The 21,142-nt window shown below is 46.5% G+C and overlaps 1 protein-coding gene across 2 annotated transcripts; it reads left to right on the top strand.

Annotated features, from left to right (window-relative positions):
* Window positions 1-1,542: 1,542 nt before the first annotated feature.
* On the top strand, window positions 1,543-21,142 carry COPZ1 (COPI coat complex subunit zeta 1). 2 transcript variants are annotated; one of them, XM_059081521.2, is made up of 9 exons: window positions 1,543-1,623; window positions 12,659-12,727; window positions 14,018-14,099; window positions 14,727-14,818; window positions 16,019-16,074; window positions 17,376-17,453; window positions 17,610-17,661; window positions 18,877-18,915; window positions 19,721-21,142. In XM_059081521.2, the coding sequence occupies exons 1-9, from the start codon at window positions 1,606-1,608 to the stop codon at window positions 19,766-19,768; spliced, it is 534 nt and encodes a 177-aa protein (XP_058937504.1). In that variant the 5' UTR covers window positions 1,543-1,605; the 3' UTR covers window positions 19,769-21,142. The 2 variants fall into 2 exon arrangements, with proteins under 2 accessions (XP_058937504.1, XP_058937503.1); XM_059081520.2 differs by having other exon boundaries at window positions 1,570-1,623; window positions 19,493-21,142.

Below are 21,142 nucleotides of genomic sequence, written 5' to 3' on the forward strand. Positions count from 1 at the left end.
ATAATGTATTCAAAGATTTAGCATGTGCCTGGTACATAGTAAGTGGTCAATTAATGTTAGTTTTATCATTAAACTACCAAGCCAAGGACTATCTTGTGATTCCAGGCACAATGCTAAATGTTTCAATGACTCCTCATGGGAATAGATAAAGGATATACCCTTGCTTCTTCCAGATTTGGGGCTTGTCACCTGGGACTTTACCAGAAAATCATATACCTTCCTTCAGAGCATATGTTAGCTCTGTAGTTTGTTTTGTGTGTGTGTGTGTGGTACGTGGGCCTCTCACTGTTGTGGCCTCTCCCGTTGCGGAGCACAGGCTCTGAACGCGCAGGCTCAGCAGCCATGGCTCACGGGTCCAGCCGCTCTGCGGCATGTGGGATTCTCCCGGACTGGGGCACGAACCCGTGTCCCCTGCATTGGCAGGCGGATTCTCAACCACTGCGCCACCAGGGAAGCCCCGTAGTTTGTTTTGTATTGTTCTATACTTTTCTCTTAGGCATTCTGACTCTGCTCTGAAATTATTAGAAAAACTCCTGGGTTTGGATGCTCTTCTTGGAGAGTTCCTAAAGACATAAATTTTAGAGATAGAAGAAAAAAAAACCCCACAAAAAGCTTTGGGGGACAATATAACGCAATATAAGGTGTCCCTGACCTAAGGGGGGGGGGGTCAGGGACCAAGGAACTGAGGGGTGGGGGAAAGCTAAACTTCATCAAAATTCTTTCCTATTGTGAAATCTCTGCATTCAGTAAACTTCTCTTTTCTCATTTTGCAACGGTTTGTCCCTACTGGAAAACCGCAGGCCTTGTTCCCTATACCCTTCCTTATCCTGGACTCTATCCCTTTGTCCTTCCTACTCTCCCCTCTCTAGTCTCCAAAGCTCTAACATCCCGTTTCACGTCCGGCCTAAGAAAATCTGCTTTTTAGAAACTCCCTGGGTCAAGCAAAGTCTAGGACTCCACCTCAGGAAGATTGTTACTGTTAGCAATCAACCTCTAGAGGCCTTGGTTTATCTAAATAACACGCTGGGCATCTTGTGCCTTTACTCTATGGCTGTGCAGACTTTCTACGAGTATGCTGAAGGGATCTGAGCGAGTCTGAAGGAAGAGCTAGCAGTGTTTCCCAAAGCAACCGTGGACATCAGGGACCTAATGGAGACCCTGGAATGGGGATTAGGGTAGGATTCCGTCGAGAGCTACATGTGTTAAGTCATAAAGAGACACAGCGCTCCCTAAAGGGAGTGCGAATTAAAGTTGCTAAATCCGGCCGACGATGTCATATGCCCTCAGCCCGGCCAATTGAAAATTAATAATCGCTTCCTCTGTTCCCCATGGAAACAACCCCGCCCCACTGACCCTCCCGCCCCATTCGTTAGTGAGGTTTTGTTGTTTTATTGAGTGTTTAAACTGACAATCAAATATCTGCGCCTTCTGGCTGGACAACTTGCTTCCGTTAAGTAAACTAGTACACTGATTGGTCAATATAGTAATAGCTGACACCTGGTAGCCCAATAACCCTCATTCTGGGCGGGATCTAATGAGGATTTAGGGCCAATCAGCGGCGGCGTTGTTTCTGCGGCTCCACGTCGGCACCAGCGGCGGGGCAAGATGGAGGCGCTGATTTTGGTAGGAGCTGGAGGGGCGGCCGAGATGCTGCGATGTCCAGAGGGGCCGGGAGTCGGGGTTCAGCCTGAGTAGGAGGGCGTAGAAAGGGGAGTTCCGGGTAATCCTCAGGGTCCGAACGTTCTGCCGGTCCCTGGAATAAGCGTGTGGCCTAGCGCAGGAGCTAAAGCCTCGGTTTAGAGTAGGAAGCTCTGCCGGGGAGAGGGCAGACTCAGTGGAAAGTTGAAGGGAGCACATGGAGTCCTTAGGACACATAGGATCATGAGCGTACTGGATTGGGGTCCTTCAGATTGCCTCTGATTATGTTCATTGTGGATGATATCCTGATTTGAGTTTCCCCAAAACTCCAAACTAGCCTCAAATTGTCAGAATAGAGTGCAGGTGTTTGTCATCATAGGCTCCTCCTGATAGTCGTCAGTGTGACTGTCCGTTGATAATTCCGTCATATTCCTTTAAAAAAAACTATTTTCTTCTTCGGCTTCCTACTATGTAGATTTGTCATCATGAGGAATCAGTATTCCATCAGAGTTCTGTAATACCTGATAGAGTCAGCATGGATTGTGGAATATTTTTCCTTATTCTCGACTCCTTATTCTGTTCTCCTTTTCTCTCTTCATTTAAACTTTGGGAATTCTTATTGTAGGACCTGGGATGCCAACTATTCCTCTGGTTATATAAGAATTTTGGTGGCTAAAGGGCGCCTTTTTGGTCTCCTGTCCATATGATGCTTTTCGCTTGTTCAAAAAAATAAAATACTGTTACCCCTTCTTTAGAACTGAACCAGAGTGTTTCTCTCAAAAAAGCGCCCCCCTCTTTTCAATTTGGGGATTTTAACATATATATATGTGGGTGTAGGAATTTAGCTCCCAGCTCCTTCCTTAATTGAGTTGAACTCTAGGCCTTTTTTTTTTCCTTCAGCTCTTCACATATACACATCCAGATCCTCATCAGGTAAAAAAGAATAACAGGTTTCAATTCCCCTCTTTCAAAATGGCAAAGATAGGGATAATTCCTTCCCATCATATGGGTTGGTTAAGTCTAGGTAGAAAGCTTTAAAATCTTATTAAAGACATTTTCTGTACCAAGCAGTTAACTAGTATTTTTTTTTTGCACATGAATATTTATAGCAGCTTTATCACAATAGCTAAACAAGTGGAAACAACTCAAATGTCCATCTCCTTCCGAATGGATAAAAACAAAATGTGGCATATCCATACAATGGAATACAATTTGGCAATAAAAAGAAATAAAGCACTGATACACGCTACAACATGGATAACCTTGAAAACATGCTAAGTGAAAGAAGCCAGTTACAAAAGACCACATAGTATATGATTTCATTTATAGCAAATGTCTAGAATAGGCAAATGTGTAGAGACAGAAAACAGATTAGTAATTGCCTAGTGCTAGTGGGAGAAGAGTGATGGGGAGTGATTGCTAGTGGGTATGGGGTTTCCTTGGGGTGATAAAAATGTTCTAAACTTAGATTATGGTGAGAGTTGCATAACTTTATGAATATACTAAATACAGTTGAATTGTACACTTTAAATGAGTAAATGGTATGTGAATTATATCTTTTTTTTAATTGTTGAATTTTATTTGATTTATTTTTTTATACAGCAGGTTCTTATTAGTTATCTATTTCATACATATTAGTGTATATATGTCAATCCCAATCTCCCAATTCATCCCACCACCACCACCACCACCCCTCCCCCACCATTAACCAGTATTCTTAACCAGTATTCTTAACCAGTTAACAGACTGGGATAAATTCTAGGGAATTAGTTTCTTTGGAAGTTTAAGAAATTTTTAGACTGCCCCCTAGATCTAAACTAAAAGGGAGCCTGCCTAGAGGTAAAGGAATGAGGGCGTTATTACTTGAGGAGCCCTTTTTTTTTTTTTTTTTTTTTTTTTGCTGTACGCGGGCCTTTCACCGCTGTGGCCTCTCTCGTTGTGGAGCACAGGCTCCAGACGTGCAGGCTCAGCGGCCATGGCTCATGGGCGCAGCCGCTCCGCGGCATGTGGGATCCTCCCAGACCGGGGCACGAACCCGTGTCCCCAGCATCGGCAGGCATACTCCCAACCACTGCGCCACTAGGGAAGCCCGAGGAGCCCTTTTAACAAGGGATTTGTGTGTAGTGCTGAACTGAGGGAGTTACATGTGAAAGTCTCTCACATTTTCTCTTACCTCAATTCTTGTCTCTGCTTCCTCAGTGAAGTCTTTCAACCTGCTTCTTCCTTATATCCATTTTAATCTATACCTAAAATGCTGCATTCACAGATCCTTGCTGACCTGGTCAGGTACCTTTGAAGTTTGCTCTAGAAAACTTACTGATTCTTTGTCATGAGGAACCTGTTCGATGGGGTAAGGGGAAACGAAGGTTTAGGGCAGAGGGCTTCCTCAAGGAAGCACAATCAAGACTAGGATTAGTTTTCGACTCCTAATCCTCCCAGACCGAGTGTCTCTCTGATGTTATCTCATCATGGGCTTTCCAGGTCTTCAGTATGCCAAATTGTACTTTCAACTATCAGTTATATAAAGCTTTTGTTGGGGACAAAGTACCAATAGGTATCAGTTCTTGTGCTGGTCACCAGAGTTCTTAGGATATTAAATTAGTATTTTCCTTCCTCTGTGTCAGCCCTTCCCAACATTAGTGTGCGCGCGCACTGTTACTATTTTCAATATATTTTGGGCCCCCAATTAAGAATTTATGTACCTTTCTCACCATTCCAGCCCTTCTCAACTGGAGTTCCAGGGGAGAATTAAGCCCTAATGCCCTAAGGCATCATTGTATTTAATGGATCAGCTTCTCTGTTTACACAGTGACACTAGTTTTGTACTATCCTTGGGAGAAGTGACAAAATAGTATTTAAATAATTTTCAGTACTCATTGATTCAGATGAGGGACCGTGGTTGAGAATCAAGTGGTATTTCCTAAATTTTTATTTCTCTTCTCACTACCCTCACATACTGGCCCACGAAATTTAGCTCCATCTGGTTCAGAATCGCCCTTCCTTACTGTTCCTTTTTATCTCATCAGCTCTGTGTACTCAGCGGCATCCCCCAGTTCTTAGGTCACCATCTTTGTTATGAAAAGTATAAAGAATTCCCTGGATTTTACCTTAGCTCTCTGCTGAGCTAAAGAGTTTACTGTGCCTGGATAGTATTTAAAAAACCACTCCTTAGAGAGGGCAGATACCTTCTAAAGTTCCTTTAGGCTTCCTCCTCTCACATTTCTGTTTCCTGGTTTGGCTGGCCCTCTGGGGAAACCTGATCAAAGCATATTCTTGTCTCCTCACCTCTACAAGACACATAGCCACAGGATGTTTAGAAGAAGGGAAGAGTAAAAAAAAAAAAAAGAAAGAAAATGAAGAAGGGAAGAGTAAGCTAGAGGGGAGCAAGAAGAACCATCGTTTGAAATTTGATCTGATCATGGGAATTTCTAAATACCAATAGGTTCCCTTCATTTAGGTACTTTACAGTGGGTTTCTTTCTTGAATTAAACAGTCCAGCCCTACCTTTCAAGCAGATTTGTCTGATCTTTCTAGGGTCTCTTTTCATCTCCTTCCATTCCCAGTGCTTGGTAGTAATTCCCCCAGCCCGCATCTTTGGACGCAGCTTCCTCTTTCCTGCTCTCTTCTGCTGGTTCTCTTTTAGTTGTGAATTGAGAGGGGTCTCTGCAGGTCACCATTCTCCATTAATAAGCTATGGAATCTTAAAGATAATGACTTATCCCCTTCCTCTTTACCCTTTTTTCCTCAAAACTGAATTACTCTAGCAGTCTAGATCCTTACATCTTTCCTCATAGGTTTCATTTTTCCTAATCCTCTCTGCATTCACTTTCTGAGTGCTTTTCCAGTGCTTTGTGGACTAGACTTCTTACTGTCCCCTTAATAAATTTCTATCTGAAAACAATGACCAGATCCTGAATTCTAAGCCTCATTCAAAAATCAGGGCATCCAGAGTGCACAAGAGTATGTGTATATATGGAGGAAGAAACTGCAGAATACATCAATGACTCTTAAAGGTTGATATTGCTCTGTGGCCTTTGCTTCCTGAATCATCTTAATGGGGCTTTTGTTAAATTCTTTTGGCACTAACAGTAGAGGTACTTGGCCTAAATGCCCCCTCCCCCTGCTCTGGGCAAAGGTATCAATTACATTAAGCCCCCAAAGCACTCCCATCTCATTCCTGGCAAGTCCCCTGTGCCCCTCTCCCAGCTGCGTCCTTGCCGGTGCCTGGCCCGTCCATTTCGTTAGGAGAAGCAACCTGCTCGTTCCTGCACTGTGGAGATATATTTCTCAGCTAGGGCGCGAGCAGTGCCAGCACTGCCCCCGGTGAGGTCCCTGGCAACCATAAAAATTTTTATTGTGATTATGTTGGTGTCGGGGTGTCCATCTGGGTTATTGCACACCTAGTTTAATTGATTGAAGTTTAATTTATTGACACTTCAAATTAAATGATCAGAATAAACTGTGCTGTTACTCTGGCCGGCTTGTTTTAATGGTTGATTGCTGGAAGCAGACCTCGGCTTGAACTAAAACCCCTAAAGAGCAATTGACGCTGCTTCTAACTCTCCCCATGTCCTGCCCTCCAAGAAGACCTCATTATAGATTTCCGACGTATTTATATATATTTTTTCCCTCTCCTTCACAGTGGTGGGAAAGAGTTGGTCCCCGGCAAGGTATAAATTATATCAGAGGTCTGGGGGAGCTGTCACACGGTCAAAAGAGGAGGAGGGGGCCTCCGTGTGAAGAAAGCCAGGTCTTCCCTGGGAGGCAGAGGATGAATGCAATTATCCAGATATTTGAGGGAGCGTAGTGGCAGATTTAGGGTCTTTTTCAGCTAGATACTTGCTACTGTTTTTTACTTTACTCCATCAACGTGACTTGGTTAGAGTCAGGATACTGACAAGAAAGCTAGTTATGGAAAGGGGAGCTAGAGAAGCAAATAAAGGATGGAGCAGGGGTAAAGAATTAGTGCCTACCTACCCACTTCTGCTAGAGTAATTAGGAAGATGGAAGGCAGAGTGCCCATGGGCAGCTGATGAAGCTGGATTAGGAGGTTGGGTCCATGCACATTATAAGAGATCTGTACTGGCAAGGGCCCTCTCACATTCTGCCTCTGCTGATTCTGCACAGAATAGGCTTTTCCTCAGATCAGATTATTAGAGGAGTTCTCCTGTCCTTAGATTCCCTAGCCTGTGTCACCTCTTCTGGTGTTTGACTACCCTCACCTCTTCAGGAAGTCTTTCCTGTTGTGTAACCTAAGTCTTACATGCTGCAGATGAAGCCTACATCTCCTTTTTTGGCTTTTTAATATTCCCACTATTAAGGCAGATATCCCCATCCACAGCCAGTTGGCCTGGACAGCTCTGTCTACCAATTTTCTCCAACTCCTTTTCTACTATTTGTGTAGTTTGTAGAGGGAGGCTGAAACTAGGGGAGAGGATAGCAATTCTGTCTCGGGGGTTGATTTGGGGGAGCAGGTAGACTGAAAGATGAACACAGAGGCTGTCAGTTCAGTCTTTCAGAGACTACCTTTTTGTTTTCAGAAGCAGATGGAGGGTGGGGTGGGGAGTAAATTATGATACAAATCATGAGCAAGGACTCATCAGAAATGGATCTAGCCCCATTTGATTTTTCCCTTTGCTGCATGATATTTAAATGAGAGCTCTTGGATTATCAGACTGGGCAGGCAGGAGGTTCTAATGTTGCTCTCAGGCCTCAGGTGTGGAGTACTGGGATTTCTGCTTGTTCAGTTCATCTCTTCCCAGCAGTGTGCCTCGCCTCGCTTTGTCCCTCATTTCTGTAATTCTTTCATTTCCGGAATAGTTGAAGAATTAGGGACTGTGTGACCCCCTGGGCAAAAAATTCTCTAGCAGACAAGCTTTTGGAATTTTAAGAAAGGACCTGAGACTTCGCATTCCTGAAGAGCTTGGGGCCTGGTTATCTTTGTCCTGCCTGTCCCACGGCCGGGAAATTTAATACTGAAAGCTGGAGGGGTGTGGTGCTGACCTTAGCTCCCCCTGCTGGCTGTGTTAGTTTTCTCAATCATTTATTAATTTATGAAGGCCCCACACATACTTATTGAAGTCATTATTCGGTGCCTGGCAGAGGAGAGGGGGTGATTTACAAAAGTATCACTCATTTCCCCCCTTTTTTTCCCCTCCCCTCCCTGCACCGTCTTTTTGTCTTCAGAGAGAATCTCATTTAATTCTAAACCTAGGTCTATGAACTCCTTGAAATCATAAAAATTTGTGAATGTGTATTTTTCTGGTAACAAGGTCCATAGATTTCGTCAGCTTATCAAAGGGGGTCTTCTGTAACTCAGAAAAGTTATTAACCTTAACTGATCTAGCTCAGGCCTCTCATTTCACTGAAGAGAAAGCTGAGTCCCAGAGAAAGGTAGAACTTGAGTTAATGGCTGATGCAGACTATAATAAAGGATTTTAGGAGTTTAGAGACATTTTTTCCTGTAGTGGCAGACTCCTGGTGACCGTGCTTTCATGGTTTGTATCTGTGTCAGATAGGAAGGTTCTTTCTGGGTGGCTCTTCCTGCCAACAGTTCTTCCTTCCTAAGACTTGTGTTCAGTTTCCTCTTAATAACCAATATTTGGTCTCAGGTCAGATGGGTAATGTTCTGTGGTACCTGTGGCTTCTATTCTTTCCTGAGCTGTGCTGCCTGAATCTAAGCAAACCCCTGGGTAGTATGTGAAAGCTGCCCTTCTCTGGCAAAACCTTTGCCTAATTCTTCTTTTCTTTTCATCTGAAGTCCCCAGGCTTGTGGCTGGCAAATCGGAGCCCTCAATCCCAGAGGAGCTTTTCATTTTAAAGAAATTGGCACAGAATCAGGGAGCAAAATACCTGCTTAGCCATGCGGAGCTGGGAGTGGTATCTAGAAATTTCTCCTAGTTTTTACTCTCTTGGTTTTACTTTATAAATCGGGTTGAGGGAAGAGCATCTTGTTTCTAGTTGATGGAGACCCATTGCAAGTGGGGAATGAAGAACTTTCTAGGAATCTCAACCAGATTCTTACTTGTGTCCTTTCAGCTTTGTGGATAGCATCCTCTAACTCCACAAAGACTTCTTGGCTCCCTCCCTCCTCCTCCTCCATCCCCCACAAAGGATCAGATAAAATAATTAGTCATAGGCCTCAAATATCCTGTCTACCTGCTCCAAACACTACCCTAGTCCTCTTCTGGTGGCATATCATGATCTTACCCCAGAGTGTCCTCTTACTATATACATTGTGGATAGACTTAATTCAGTGCTTTTTCAGGGCCCATCTCTCCTAGTTTGACTTACAAGACACACAAATAGAGAGCTTTTCTCCAGAGCTGCCTTTTTAATATTTTTGCTAATGACTATAGTCCTGAGGAAGCTGCAGGTCATCCGAAGGCCCACAGGGGGCAGCAGGAGGAATGACTCTTCCCTTCTAGTCCTCTGTGTGCTAGGGTAGGGGATGCTGGGAGATATTGATGTTTTTCACCAGGCTTCAGAAGCCCCTGATTGAGATAAAAGACTTGTTTGCAGCAGGCTCGTTGCTTGTTCGGTGTTGTTTCAGCTCTCCTGAGGAGTCCAGTCTAGTTTTCTTGATAATAAAAATGGACATGAAAATCTATCCGAGCCACCCACCGTCCCCAAAACGAATCTGCCTGCACATCATTTCCAGGCACCTTTAGCATTTGAGGTGAAGTTCTGTTATACACTCAGGCTGTGGCTCTCTGAAAGTCAGTGCATCACAGAACTTTGTCTCGAAAGCTTTCTAGCAGCTACCCATTTGGGAATGGGAGGGAAGAATAGACCTTTTAAATCCTTTGAACATGGCCCTAAGCTTGTAGAGTCTTTCTCAGTAATCAGCATTTAATGTGTTACAAGGTCAAGCTTAGTCCATTGTCCAGGAAGCCCATTTCTCAAGAGCTGGGAGTTATTTATAAACTTGCCCTTTGCAAAAAACTTAAAATGAAATTACATTATCAGTGATGGCTTCTGGGCCCTTTAAACTGGCTGGTTTTATGATATGAGAGGAACTCGAGGCCTTCCCTACTCCTGAGAGGTAAAGGCCCCAGGCTGAAGTGGAACCAGCTGCAGTCAGGAGGTGGCAGGAGAAGTAAAGGAGAAGCTGCCAGTTCTGGCTGTAGCAGAGTGGAGAATTAAAGCAGCATTTAAGCTCTTGCCTAAGTTCTCAGCATTATTTAGTGTGGTCATTTCTTTGGAAGTTTGAAATGACCAGCCTTTTCTCTAGTGCCATCTTACCCTTTTCATACTTACAGTCCCTTCTGGTCTTCTCCTTGCCTGCCTTTGCCTGTATTTTATCCTTCCCAGGAAGATCCATGTTTCTATTTTGGGGGTTTCCTTGATTGCGTCTTCTAGGAAGCCAGTGAAAAGAACCAGGAGCAGGACCCAGGAATCTGTCTCTCTCTTTGCCGGCTGTTTTAGGCACTCTCTCACCCTCTTGGCCACAGAGGACTGTCTGACTGTCCTAGTTGGCTGGTGGCCATAAGGGTTTTTTGTTTGTTTGTTTTCTAATTTTTTGGCTGCATTGGGTCTTCGTTGCTGCGCGCCGGCTTTCTCTAGTTGTGGCGAGCGGGGGCTGCTCCTCATTGCAGTGTGCAGGCTTCTCATTGCGGTGGCTTCTCTTGTTGCGGAGCACGGGCTCTAGGCGCGCAGGCTTCAGCAGTTGTGGCACACAGGCTCAGTAGTTGTGGCTCGCAGGCTCTGGAGCACAGGCTCAGTAGTTGTGGCGCACAGGCTTAGTTGCTCCGCGTCATGTGGGATCTTCCTGGACCAGGGCTCGAACCCGTGTCCCCTGCATCGGCAGGCAGATTCTTAACTACTACACCACCAGGAAAGTCCTGCCATAGGGGTTTTCTTTGCTTTGGGATCCCATTCTTTCTAGAGATGCCAGACTTTGTGGCTGCAGGCACGAGTTACCTGTGCCAGATCAATGCCCGGTTTCAGCCATTGGGAAGCTCTCTAAGGTTGCTGTGAATGCGGATAGCGAAACAGAGCCAAAGATTTCCAGGGAAAATGTTGTGGGAAAAATGATTTCTTCTAATTCCTTCCTTATGGACTTCTTTTCCTCTATTAAGAAAACTCATTCCCATGACTGTCTCCCTGTTGGTGAATCGAGGATCCAAGTTGCTATAGAACTGAGCCTGCTTTATGGGAAGATCTTTCTGTGGGGAATTAGGAGTTAGGAAAGCTGCTTTATTTGTGACTTTTTAGATGAGACTCTAGAGGACATCCTTCTGCTTGACAGAGTCCCTTAGTTTGAGAGAGTGTTCCAGAGAGTAATGTGTGTAGCATGGGCATCTTTAAGGAATGTCTGTCAGAGGAAGATGACTCGGTAGTAATATCACCCAAAATGGCCACACCAAAAAATCTACCTGTACGTGGATGTCTAATTATAAGAGAATCCCCTAGATGCTTACTGCATCAATAAATTTCTCCTTTACTCTCAAACTTCATTTATTCTCATAATCATTCAATAAATATTGAGTTTAGTATATTTCAGGCATTTTTCTGGACACTTGTAATAAATCAGTGAAAGAAACAAAAATTTCTGTCCTCAAGAATCCAAGTGGAGAAAGCTTACATTCTTTATCACCCTGTTCTCAGAAGACTGGGTTCCCTTTACTCTCATTCTTAACTCCTTGAGCTAAGGTTGGTTCTTTGCATCAAACCATAAACCTCCTGGAGCCTTATGGGATAGTTTACCTTTGTAGAGGCTGCAGATCCTTGGCAGTGAATCTTTCCTCATCACCTTTGGGTCTTTGTTAAACATACGCTCGGAGAATATGTTTGGCCCTGAGAAGGCTGTGGGTTTCCTAAGTAGGGCCAGGAAACGGAGGTAGCAAAGCAACAGCCTTGTCTCAGAGCACGGGAGAAGGATATCCACGGTAAGTAATGCTGATGAGAAAGTCAAGGAATGTGAGCCTGCAAACACCTTCCGTACACATCCCACGGCCTCCCTTCCCTTCCTCTTCTTCCTTTCCTGTTAGCTGGTTCCCTGGAAGTTGCAGGAGTGAAGGAGCTTTTGCAAAGTGATATGCTTTGAGTTTTAGTGTAACTGTTAAGGCTGAGACTCTGATTTCTTTTTCTTTTTTTTGTGGCTATGCCATGCAGCATGCAGAGTCTGAGTTCCCCCACCAAGGATCAAACCCGTGCCCCCTGCACTGGAAGCACGGAGTCTTAACCACTGGACTGCCAGAGAAGTCCCTGATTTCTTTATGGGAGCCAGTTTCCTCTAAGGTTGCTTTTTGGTAGTGAAAGAACACTCCACTCCTGCTCCTTGTCTCCAGGCTCCAGAGTGTTTCTTAGACAGAGCCTCTTCTTGCTGCTTCTTAACGACCACAAATTCAGATTGCTTTTTGTCTTGGCAAGTTAAGTGGTGGTCGTCAGGGTATAGTAGAGGAGTTGAGATCCTAGGGGAAGTCTTGGAAGATGGATGTCTCACTGGGCTGCATTCAGAACTGGTGTGTCTGTGTGTGAGTGTGTGTGTGCATGCGTGCTTGTTTCCGTCTGCTCAGTGTGTGGGTGGTTTAGGGAAGGCTTTCTGTATGCCTCTGCATTGCTACTGCATCGGGACTGCAGGAACTTCCAAGTACACTAGGGCAGTCAACGCTATTTTCATATAGCCTTGTGCAATGCCTATTAATTAATCTGGTTACATTCCACGTTCCATACCCACCTGTGCATGGGAGACCGGGGAGGGAGAGTAATTTGGAAAATAACTGTAGCATAATATTTGGAAATACCAATATTAAGCCCTCTGTGAGTCTGGCTCATAGAAATTGTTTCTCTGGTGCCGCTTTGGGTCCTTTGTTGAAATGTCCCCTCCCTCAATTCAGTTCATTTACCACTTGGTCATTCTCAGTGGGAAGTGTCAAACTCTAACCAGGTTGGGATAAGGGGACCTACAGAGGCACCTCTGTATCCCCTTGCAGCCCCAGTGAGACCAGGGGAAGGTATCTGGTTTGCTAATGGTGGCAAGAGCCTTCAGGACTGAAGGTATGTTATATCTCTTCAGGAGCCCTCCCTGTATACTGTCAAAGCCATCCTGATTCTGGACAATGATGGAGATCGACTTTTTGCCAAGGTGAGATTCCCTTTCAGATTAGTTTAGGAGCAAAGACAGACTTTTTCTGAGCTTTGGATCTTGGGACTGGCCCTATTAACTTATATTCATCGACATATAATTTTGAGAATTTTTCCATCTACCTCTGACTACTCCAGATAAAACCTAAACTGCTCCTGTCTCTTAGTTGCCCTGCTTCCCTACTTGGCATCCTTAGATTTTGTCATCAACATTAGAACAGGAAAAAGCTTTGGAACCTTGGTTTCTGAACAAAGCAGTGTCTAGATGTTAGAAGCAGCCTGCCCATGCCCATCACTCCTGTCCCTTTCTCTTCTACCTCATCATCCTGCCTGGGTTTTTCCAGGGAATTCTCTTGCAGCTCCAGTGTTCCAGTCCTAGGTCTCCAGTCACCACCAAGCTTGTTACCTCCTGAGTTCCCCAATGGGATGTTTCTAACTTTGGATCTATTGAAAGAGAGGAGAAGGGACACCCCTCTCCTCTCCCTCCATATTCTGTCCCTCCTGGAGAAATTTTTTCTGTCCCTGGTGGATTAACTCTGGGCGAGCATAGCATAAATCAATCAGCAGGTAGAGATTAGTTTAGAATTCACCAGCTGTTCCTCCCTGTAATTGGATGTAACTATGCAGGACACCTTTTGAAACAGTTATCCAGTTACTAAATGCCAGGCCTGTTACAGGTCTTCAGCTGACTGCAACGGATTAGCCCCTAAAGAGCAGAGCGATTTAGCAGCCTGCATCTCCACCCCCTCGCCAGGGAGAGCTTGGGAGTGGGCTCCACAGTGTGCTAGCTTGCCTCCCACTTCTTTCAGTTTGCTGCAAAGGAAGCTAAGATACAGGAGATCGGAGAGCACAGGCAGGGCTTGCCCTTCTTTAGAGGAGGTTTTTGCAGCCCTTCCCCATTCCTCAGCTGCGCACAGTGAGAGCCTGGTGCCTTTTGTGTTCTCTAGCAGTGCTCCCTGACCTGGGGTGGCGCCTGGGAATGGCCTCAGGGTTGCTGCCCTAGAATGCAGACGGGGCAGAGCCTCGTCACAGGGCTTCTAGGCCTCTTGCCCTTACAGTCTGAGAACGGTGAGGCGGGGTGGCTTGTAGCAGGGTCCTTAAAAACCTTGTTTTGTATCCGATTACTCACTGCCCATTGCCTGCCTCTGTAGTTCTCCCTTCTTCGTGTCAGTATTTCTCCCTCATCCCACGCCTTGAAGGAGAGAAATCCAAGATGCAGGGCAAAACAGTCACTAGTCATTCTGGGCTCCCAGCTCTAATGATCCAACCCATCTCCTTTCCCTCTGACCAGTACTATGACGACACCTACCCCAGTGTCAAGGAGCAAAAGGCCTTTGAGAAGAACATTTTCAACAAGACCCACCGGACTGACAGTAGGTCGTCTTCCTTTCACTACTCCCCGCAGTGGGAGAGCCACAGCGGGAAGGGGGTGGCGGCGGGTGGCGGAGAAAGGGCAAAATGACTCTGCCTCCTTCTTCTCTTTCTTCCTCCTCCCCTCATATAATAAACTCTTCAGAAATGTAATGGGGAGGTGAGTGTACCTCACGCGGGAATACCGTGCTAGAAGGTTGGCTGTTAGCTACCTGTCTAGTCCCCGGATTTATGAGCCTCACTTGACAAATTTAACTGCAGCTCTGCTTATTGTACCGCATCCATTAGGGCAGGTAAATGGAAGTCTGTAAAGGTGACCGCTCTGCATTTTCACCTCCGAAGAATTGACTAGTATCCTGTCTCGTATACAAGAAGGGAAATAAGGCTACTGGTGGCTGGGGGGCAGGAGCAGTTAGAGGAGAAGATACTTAGTCTCCCCCAAGTTTACACTTGCCGCCCTCTGCTACCACCCGAAAAGAAAAAGCAGGTCCACTTCAGTCTTTGGGGGTCATTAAGACCTGCCTCATCTTAGCCCCACACAGCTGGATACCAGGAGTTCATGGTAACTCCCTCTTTCCTACTTCTTTGTCTCAGGCCACCCACCGTTTCCACCTTTGTTCCCCCCACAGGTGAAATTGCCCTCTTGGAAGGCCTCACAGTGGTATACAAAAGCAGCATCGATCTCTATTTCTATGTGATCGGCAGCTCCTATGAAAATGAGGTGAGGATCCCCACCCCTCTTTGCTGTCTCTGCTCTCCCCTCCTGAACCACCGCCAGGCAGGACCTCGTGACTGGTTCTGGGCCCTAGGACTGCCACGTCCCTGTGTCCCTCTGGCGTCTGACTGGCTAACGAAGTTGTCGGAGATCCCTGTCAGCCTCACAGACACGGCTGAGCAACTGAATCAGCCTAGAATGGAAGCTTTCCCAGATTTCTGTGTCCATGTGGGACACACCATCTATGTTTTGATACGTACTAACGTATAATATCAATGGCCTTCCCTGGATAGTGTTTCTAAGATGGATTTCTGGGATGTGGTCAGGGTTCAGCGGATGCTTGCTCCTGCTGTGAAGGGTCCACACCTGACTGAGTTTGGGTCAGTTAGGTAACATTGTGGGTCACGTCGAAGCCATACGTTCTGAGTGGCTCTCTGAAGACTGTGGGTGTAGTCCTAACCTGCTTCCTAAACTCAGGAAAAGCTATTTACCTCAGGTCACAACTTCTAGGAGAGTAGATAGGTAAAAATAAGCCCCTACATTATTTGACGCAAAAGTCAAAGTTGGTGAGAACCAACTCTTCCTGAGTTCTTATTGCTGTAAGTGCTTTGTATAATACATTTTTATTTAAACCGTAAAGCACTTCTGTGAGTTTTGGGCATTAGTGCCCTTGTTTTATAGGTGAGGAAACTAAACCTTGAGGAACCATATGAAATTACTTACATTTGACCACTGTTGGACTACAAAAGTGGCAGTTTCATGTGGTTCAAACTGATAACTTTCCCAGGGTCACACATCTAGAAATGGCTCGGCTGGGATTTAAGCCCAGTTCTGTCTGACTCCAAAGTCCATTCTCTTTTGACAACAGTCTGACCTCAGCTATTGCTTGGTTAATGATTTTTCTACCGAAGACATAGGGTAACACACATACAGTTGGTAAAGACATGAAGAAGACTGTGACAGGAAAGTTCTATGTGAACAGTCTGGTCAAAGAGAGACCTAAAATTATGGGCTCACGAAGCAGAATTTATTTCTGTGGGAAGCCACAGGTCCTCTTCCTGTTTTACTCTCACTTCCACCTTATGCTGTTGGTCCTTTGTGAAAGCCTGTGTCTTTTGACGCTTAATGAGTTAGAGGGCTTTGTTTTCAGGTAGCAGCTTTCAGTGCCTTGAACCTTATTGTCCTGCTTCTTCTGTCTCCAAACAGCTGATGCTCATGGCTGTTCTGAATTGCCTCTTCGACTCATTGAGCCAGATGCTGAGGTGAGCAGGCCATTCTTGACATCTGTTTGCGAGAGACAGTCACTGTTCTTCAGGTCCAGGGATTTGTGGGGGATGAGCAGAGGCTCTGGGGAGTTGATTTACCTTGAGAAGTCGGGCTTATTATTTCAGAGTAATTTGCACTGATGGAGAGGACTGGATGGGAGAGTGTGTTACTCCTGTGGAATAATTCTCCTGAGCAAAGGGACTGGGAGGGAGCAGAGTCTTTGCCTCTGTGTCTACTCTCGCATCCCGCAGTGGCTCTGTCAGAGTTCCAAGCACCCTCAAGGTGCTTTCTGGGGCTTCATTCTTTACTTTCGAGGTAGAGAAGGGGCAAGCATTAGGAAATGTCCCAGATGCAACATCAGCACCCTGGGAATGGAGGCAGCATTCACAATTTTTCACATCTGGCCCTTAGTTTTTCCCTTCTAGAGAGCAGGAAGAATGTGCCTTTTACCCTCTCCTCCCCATCCACCTCCCCTTCAGCCCTCTGTTCCCCATGCAGATGGGCAATAGAAGAGATACAAGATACTTTTCCTGAAAACATCCAGGGCTCCCAAGCGAACTCAGTACAGACAGCCATCCGGACAGAGCAGAACAGCAGGCTCTCTCAGCCCCACAGAATCAGCAGGGTGAATGGCTCAGATTTCCTCAGGAAGGGGATGATTTATTTCTTAGCCAGGTGATGGAATAGACTGCATTTCGGTGATCTAGTGAAAGAGTCAAACTGACGGATGTGACTGGCCATATGCACCAACCACCAGGTCTGAGGCTGGTGGAGGCCGGGCCCTGGCAGTTCCCAGCCCCCTAGCTGGGCTTCTTTTCAAGGCCTGAGTAGAGCTGGGGGAGCCAGTGGTGGGAGCAGAGAGAAGCTTGGAAGGCTTATCAGAGCTTGAGCACAAACAGAGTTTGCACTCAACCCCTCCTCACCTCCCGCCACCTCCAGATTGAGTTTTAGCTCCGTGTGTTCCCTCTTTGCCACCCACTGATGTCAGTGTTCACGAGCAGTGTTGTGAGCAGCGTCATGGCAGGTAGGAAAGACACAATAGCTCTGGAAGTCAGCCCTTGAATAGTCAGAAGTTGACTGTATGTATATTTTGAATCTCTTTCCTGGCATCCCTGATCGTTACTCAGCAAATAAGAGTAGGAAGGGGGTTAGAATGGGTTAGCCAGAAAGTTCTTATTTACTTCTTTGTGTGGTTCGTGGAGACATATGTTGGTCTAGTTTAGGCTCCCCAGCTCAGACAATGTCCTAGGATCCCTTTCACACTCAGGCTGGGTTTTCTCTTCTCTCGGGGACTCAGGAAAAATGTAGAAAAGCGAGCTCTACTGGAGAACATGGAGGGGCTCTTCTTGGCTGTGGATGAAATCGTAGACGGAGGGTGAGTGCTCTGACCTCTCTGGACCTCCCTGGATCTGGGATGAGGGGTGGGGCCACCGCCCCTGTCCGAAGGCAAGTGGGCCGAGTGACCAGTTTCCCCACAGTAAGTTAGTTCTTCAGGACAGAGTGAACAATGGTCTCTTCTTTGTCTTTTCAGGGTGATCCTGGAGAGCGATCCCCAGCAAGTGGTACACCGGGTGGCGTTAAGGGTAAGCAGGACTATCTCCCCCCTACATCCCCCATCTACTCACCCTCCAGGGCCAGACCTGCTTAATGATCTAAGGGTTGGGGCTTGTAGAATACATACTTGTAGAATACTGTCTCCTTCCCTTTCAAATTCTCATTGTCTCAAAGAAGGGTAGCAAGAGGAATATATTTCTGCCCCTCACCTGGTACCTAGCATCTCATACAGTCTGCACAGAGTGGACATTTAATACATACTTATTAAATCAACGATGAAATAAAGGGAACTTTAATATTGATGGTTCTTAAACGATAAAGGAATTTGAGGTTGGCTTCTTCCTGTGGGGATGAATCCCGATTATCTGAGGCAGAGGAATGTCTTCCTTGTCTTTTTAAGTCTTTTAGGACTGAGAACAGTACCTCTCCATCAGGAAGTACTTATTTGCCAGAACCTCTGTCCTCTTTGGTGCTAGCGATAGCAGAAAGAGGCCTCTGAGTTAACCAGAGAAAGCTCCAAGTCTGCTGGATGCAGAGAGAGCCTGACAGCAAATTGTAGGGTGCAGAGATGCCTGAGCAAAGCCAGTCTCTCCATTCACAGAATGTCCCGGCTCTGACCTCCACAGAGTGAAGGCTGACAGTGCCGGGTAATGGGAAATCTTCTCCCTTAACTGCTGTGGGCTCCATTTGCATAGTTTAATCTTCTCCTGTAACGTATGTCTCTATGTGGCAAGAGAGAAGGTCCGCCCCCCCCACACCCGTTCACCAACTCCCTCCTTCCCTTCTCAGGCTGCTGTTGCAGCAGTTTATTTCTTCAAATTAACATGCTGTCGTTACCCATCAGGCCTTGCGGGATCCATTAAACTACCCTGGGCTCCCCCTTATCCTCTCCCTAGCGATATTGATATTCAGGGAAGGTCTTCTCTGACTAGGGAATCTGGTCTCCCATCCCCAAGTTGAGGATCAGATAACCTGCTGATTACCTGGAATGGAATAAATCTTTTAAGAAGTCCTCCTGCCTTAAATCAGAAGATGGATGAAATGACCCTTTTTTGCTCAACAGTCCCTCTGGCCAAGTAAAACTGTGGCTGTACTAACTAGTCCCTAGGAGGGACTGAGAAGGTTAGGGCCTGTGCCCTTTGCTTCAGTTTAAAGGACCACCTCTTCCTTCTCCATTGTCCCGCCTCAGTCAGGTCTTACTCCAGCTTTCTTCCACGCTGAATGCTTGTCTCTCTGTGCCATAGGGAGAAGATGTCCCCCTTACGGAGCAGACCGTGTCTCAGGTATGACTTTCTTCCTTCGTCCTCTCCAGATGGACTAGCATAGTATTCCACCCCAACCCACTAAGCCTGAATTCAGGACACTAGAGACTGAAGACACATTTTCTTGGGCTCCCTCCTAGTCCAGAAAACTGGGGCTCATATAGCCCGCCGCTCCCTACCCCACTCCAACTCCTATCCGTTTCCTATGAGCAGTAGGCTGTCAGCCTTGCTCTGTACCCTTCAAACCCTCCCTGCCTGATGCCTCATTCAGTGATTTATTCCCCAGGAGAGGCTTGCCTTAAGCAGATGATCTGTGTGCATGCACACACACACACTCTCTGTCTTTCTCTTATTATTCAAATGAGGGCTAAGCTGGAAATGCATATTCTAGAATATGCAGGTTTTGCAGATCGATCTTGCTACTTTGCAGAGAGATTGTCTACCTGATGCGGAGGGGGGCCAGGGAGGGATTCTGTTTTCTACCCACTTGGAATTCTTTCCAAGAAGTCCATCTGGATGTGGTAAAATTCTCCCCCCCCCCCGCCACCCCGCTTTAACATATGTCCGGTAACCCCCAGTGTTTTTTCTTTCCTCCCAGGTATACCTCTTCTCTCTTCATCCCCCCAGTGGACTTGAATTTTTTTGGAATTTCCCAAACTGATAGTCCTCTAGGCCCTTAGAGAGCTTCTTCCCATCCCTCTACCTTTGGGGATTTTCTATTTGCCAGTCTTCTAAGGACAGGGAAGGCAAGTGAGGGGAAGGAGAGCCCCGTCCCCCCACCCCCATCCCCCCAGCAAGCCCCTCAATGCCACCCTTGTCCCTGCAGGTGCTGCAGTCAGCCAAAGAACAGATCAAGTGGTCACTCCTTCGGTGAAGACCCCACTGTTCCTGGCTTCTCACCCCCTCAAAAAATCCACATGTCTGCTGTGACTTCTCATCCAGCCCCCCAACTGATGCTCTCAGGGTCATCTCGGGGATAACAGGGATCCTTAAATCTCCATCCTGTCTGTGGTTGCCCCCTCGCAAACCCGTATATACGCTTCCCATTCCTTTTCACTCTTTTTTGCAGTCCTGGGGGTAAAGCTCTCAGCAGATTTGGACACAGGGCAGGGGAAGCACCCTCTTCCTTACTCGACTGGATTATGCTCCCATGCTCTCCTATCCCCCATATTTTCTCCTCCACTTCTGTGCCCTTTGCTGCAGCTACACTTCAGATCAAAGCAGGAGAAAGAATGTGCTGAGTGTTTTCCTCCCTTTGCCTTTACCCGGCCTCCATCCCAACAGTCCATATGTCCAGCAAGGGGAGAGAGAGAGAATTCTTTTCTATAGAAGGAGTGCGGGTGGGGAGAGGCATATGAAGTCTCAGCCACAGCCCCGCTTGCTGGACTTGGTATTTTCTCCCATTCCTTCTTACTGCCCAGGCCTCCAGCCTTGGAAAAAAGGTTGGGAACAGCTCGGAGTCAGGGGACAGAGTGGAAGGAGCAGTGATTTAAATATTATTGGAGAGGGCTTATAAAATTCTGTATTTCAGACACAGCTGCATTTTTTACCCTGATCCTGGCTTATAGCTTCAAAACTGCTGTGGTCTGTGAGTGTTCGGTGTGGGAGTGTCTGTCTCTTGGTCTGATACCTTAACTTTCCACCTTCACTACCCGTGCGAGCTCTGCCTGGCTTGCCCTGTCTGTGCTCTGGGGCAAAGCCAGTCCCTGATCTAAAACTCCATTCCAGTCTTGGGAAGAAGAGTTTCTGCTCAGAACTGGGGACAGGGTGGAATTTATGACTTGGGCCTCTGGGCTCTCTCAGTCCCCTTCTCTCTCCCCCACGCACCTCACTCCTCTGCCTTGGGTCTGCGATCTCTGCTGCTTGCGGGGAGAACGCTGTCTTCTCTCTGCCTCAGCCTTACATCCGGGCAGTAGGTCTGGGCGCTTCCCTTCCCTAGGTCACTGAGAGAGGTGCCTTTCTTCAGAAGACCTTTGGGATTTGGATTTCCCCAGGAAGACGGAGGATGGGACACCCACTGTTGGGTCATCTGTCCCCTTGACCCGAAACTTCCCACAAAAATGTCGCAAGAAACCTTCCTGAGATTTAGCGTTCTGCCCCCACCCACTAACTGCCAGTTCTCCAAGTGGGGCGATAACTGGGCATCCTGGAGGGGGCATTTTTGTGTAAGAGGTGTACGGAGTCAGGATGATAGCCACCTTCATATACTGCTCTGCGCAAAGAGGAATAAAACATTTCTTTTTCCAAA

The sequence above is a fragment of the Kogia breviceps genome, chromosome 12, assembly GCF_026419965.1.
Source record: "Kogia breviceps isolate mKogBre1 chromosome 12, mKogBre1 haplotype 1, whole genome shotgun sequence".
NCBI lineage: Eukaryota > Metazoa > Chordata > Mammalia > Artiodactyla > Physeteridae > Kogia > Kogia breviceps.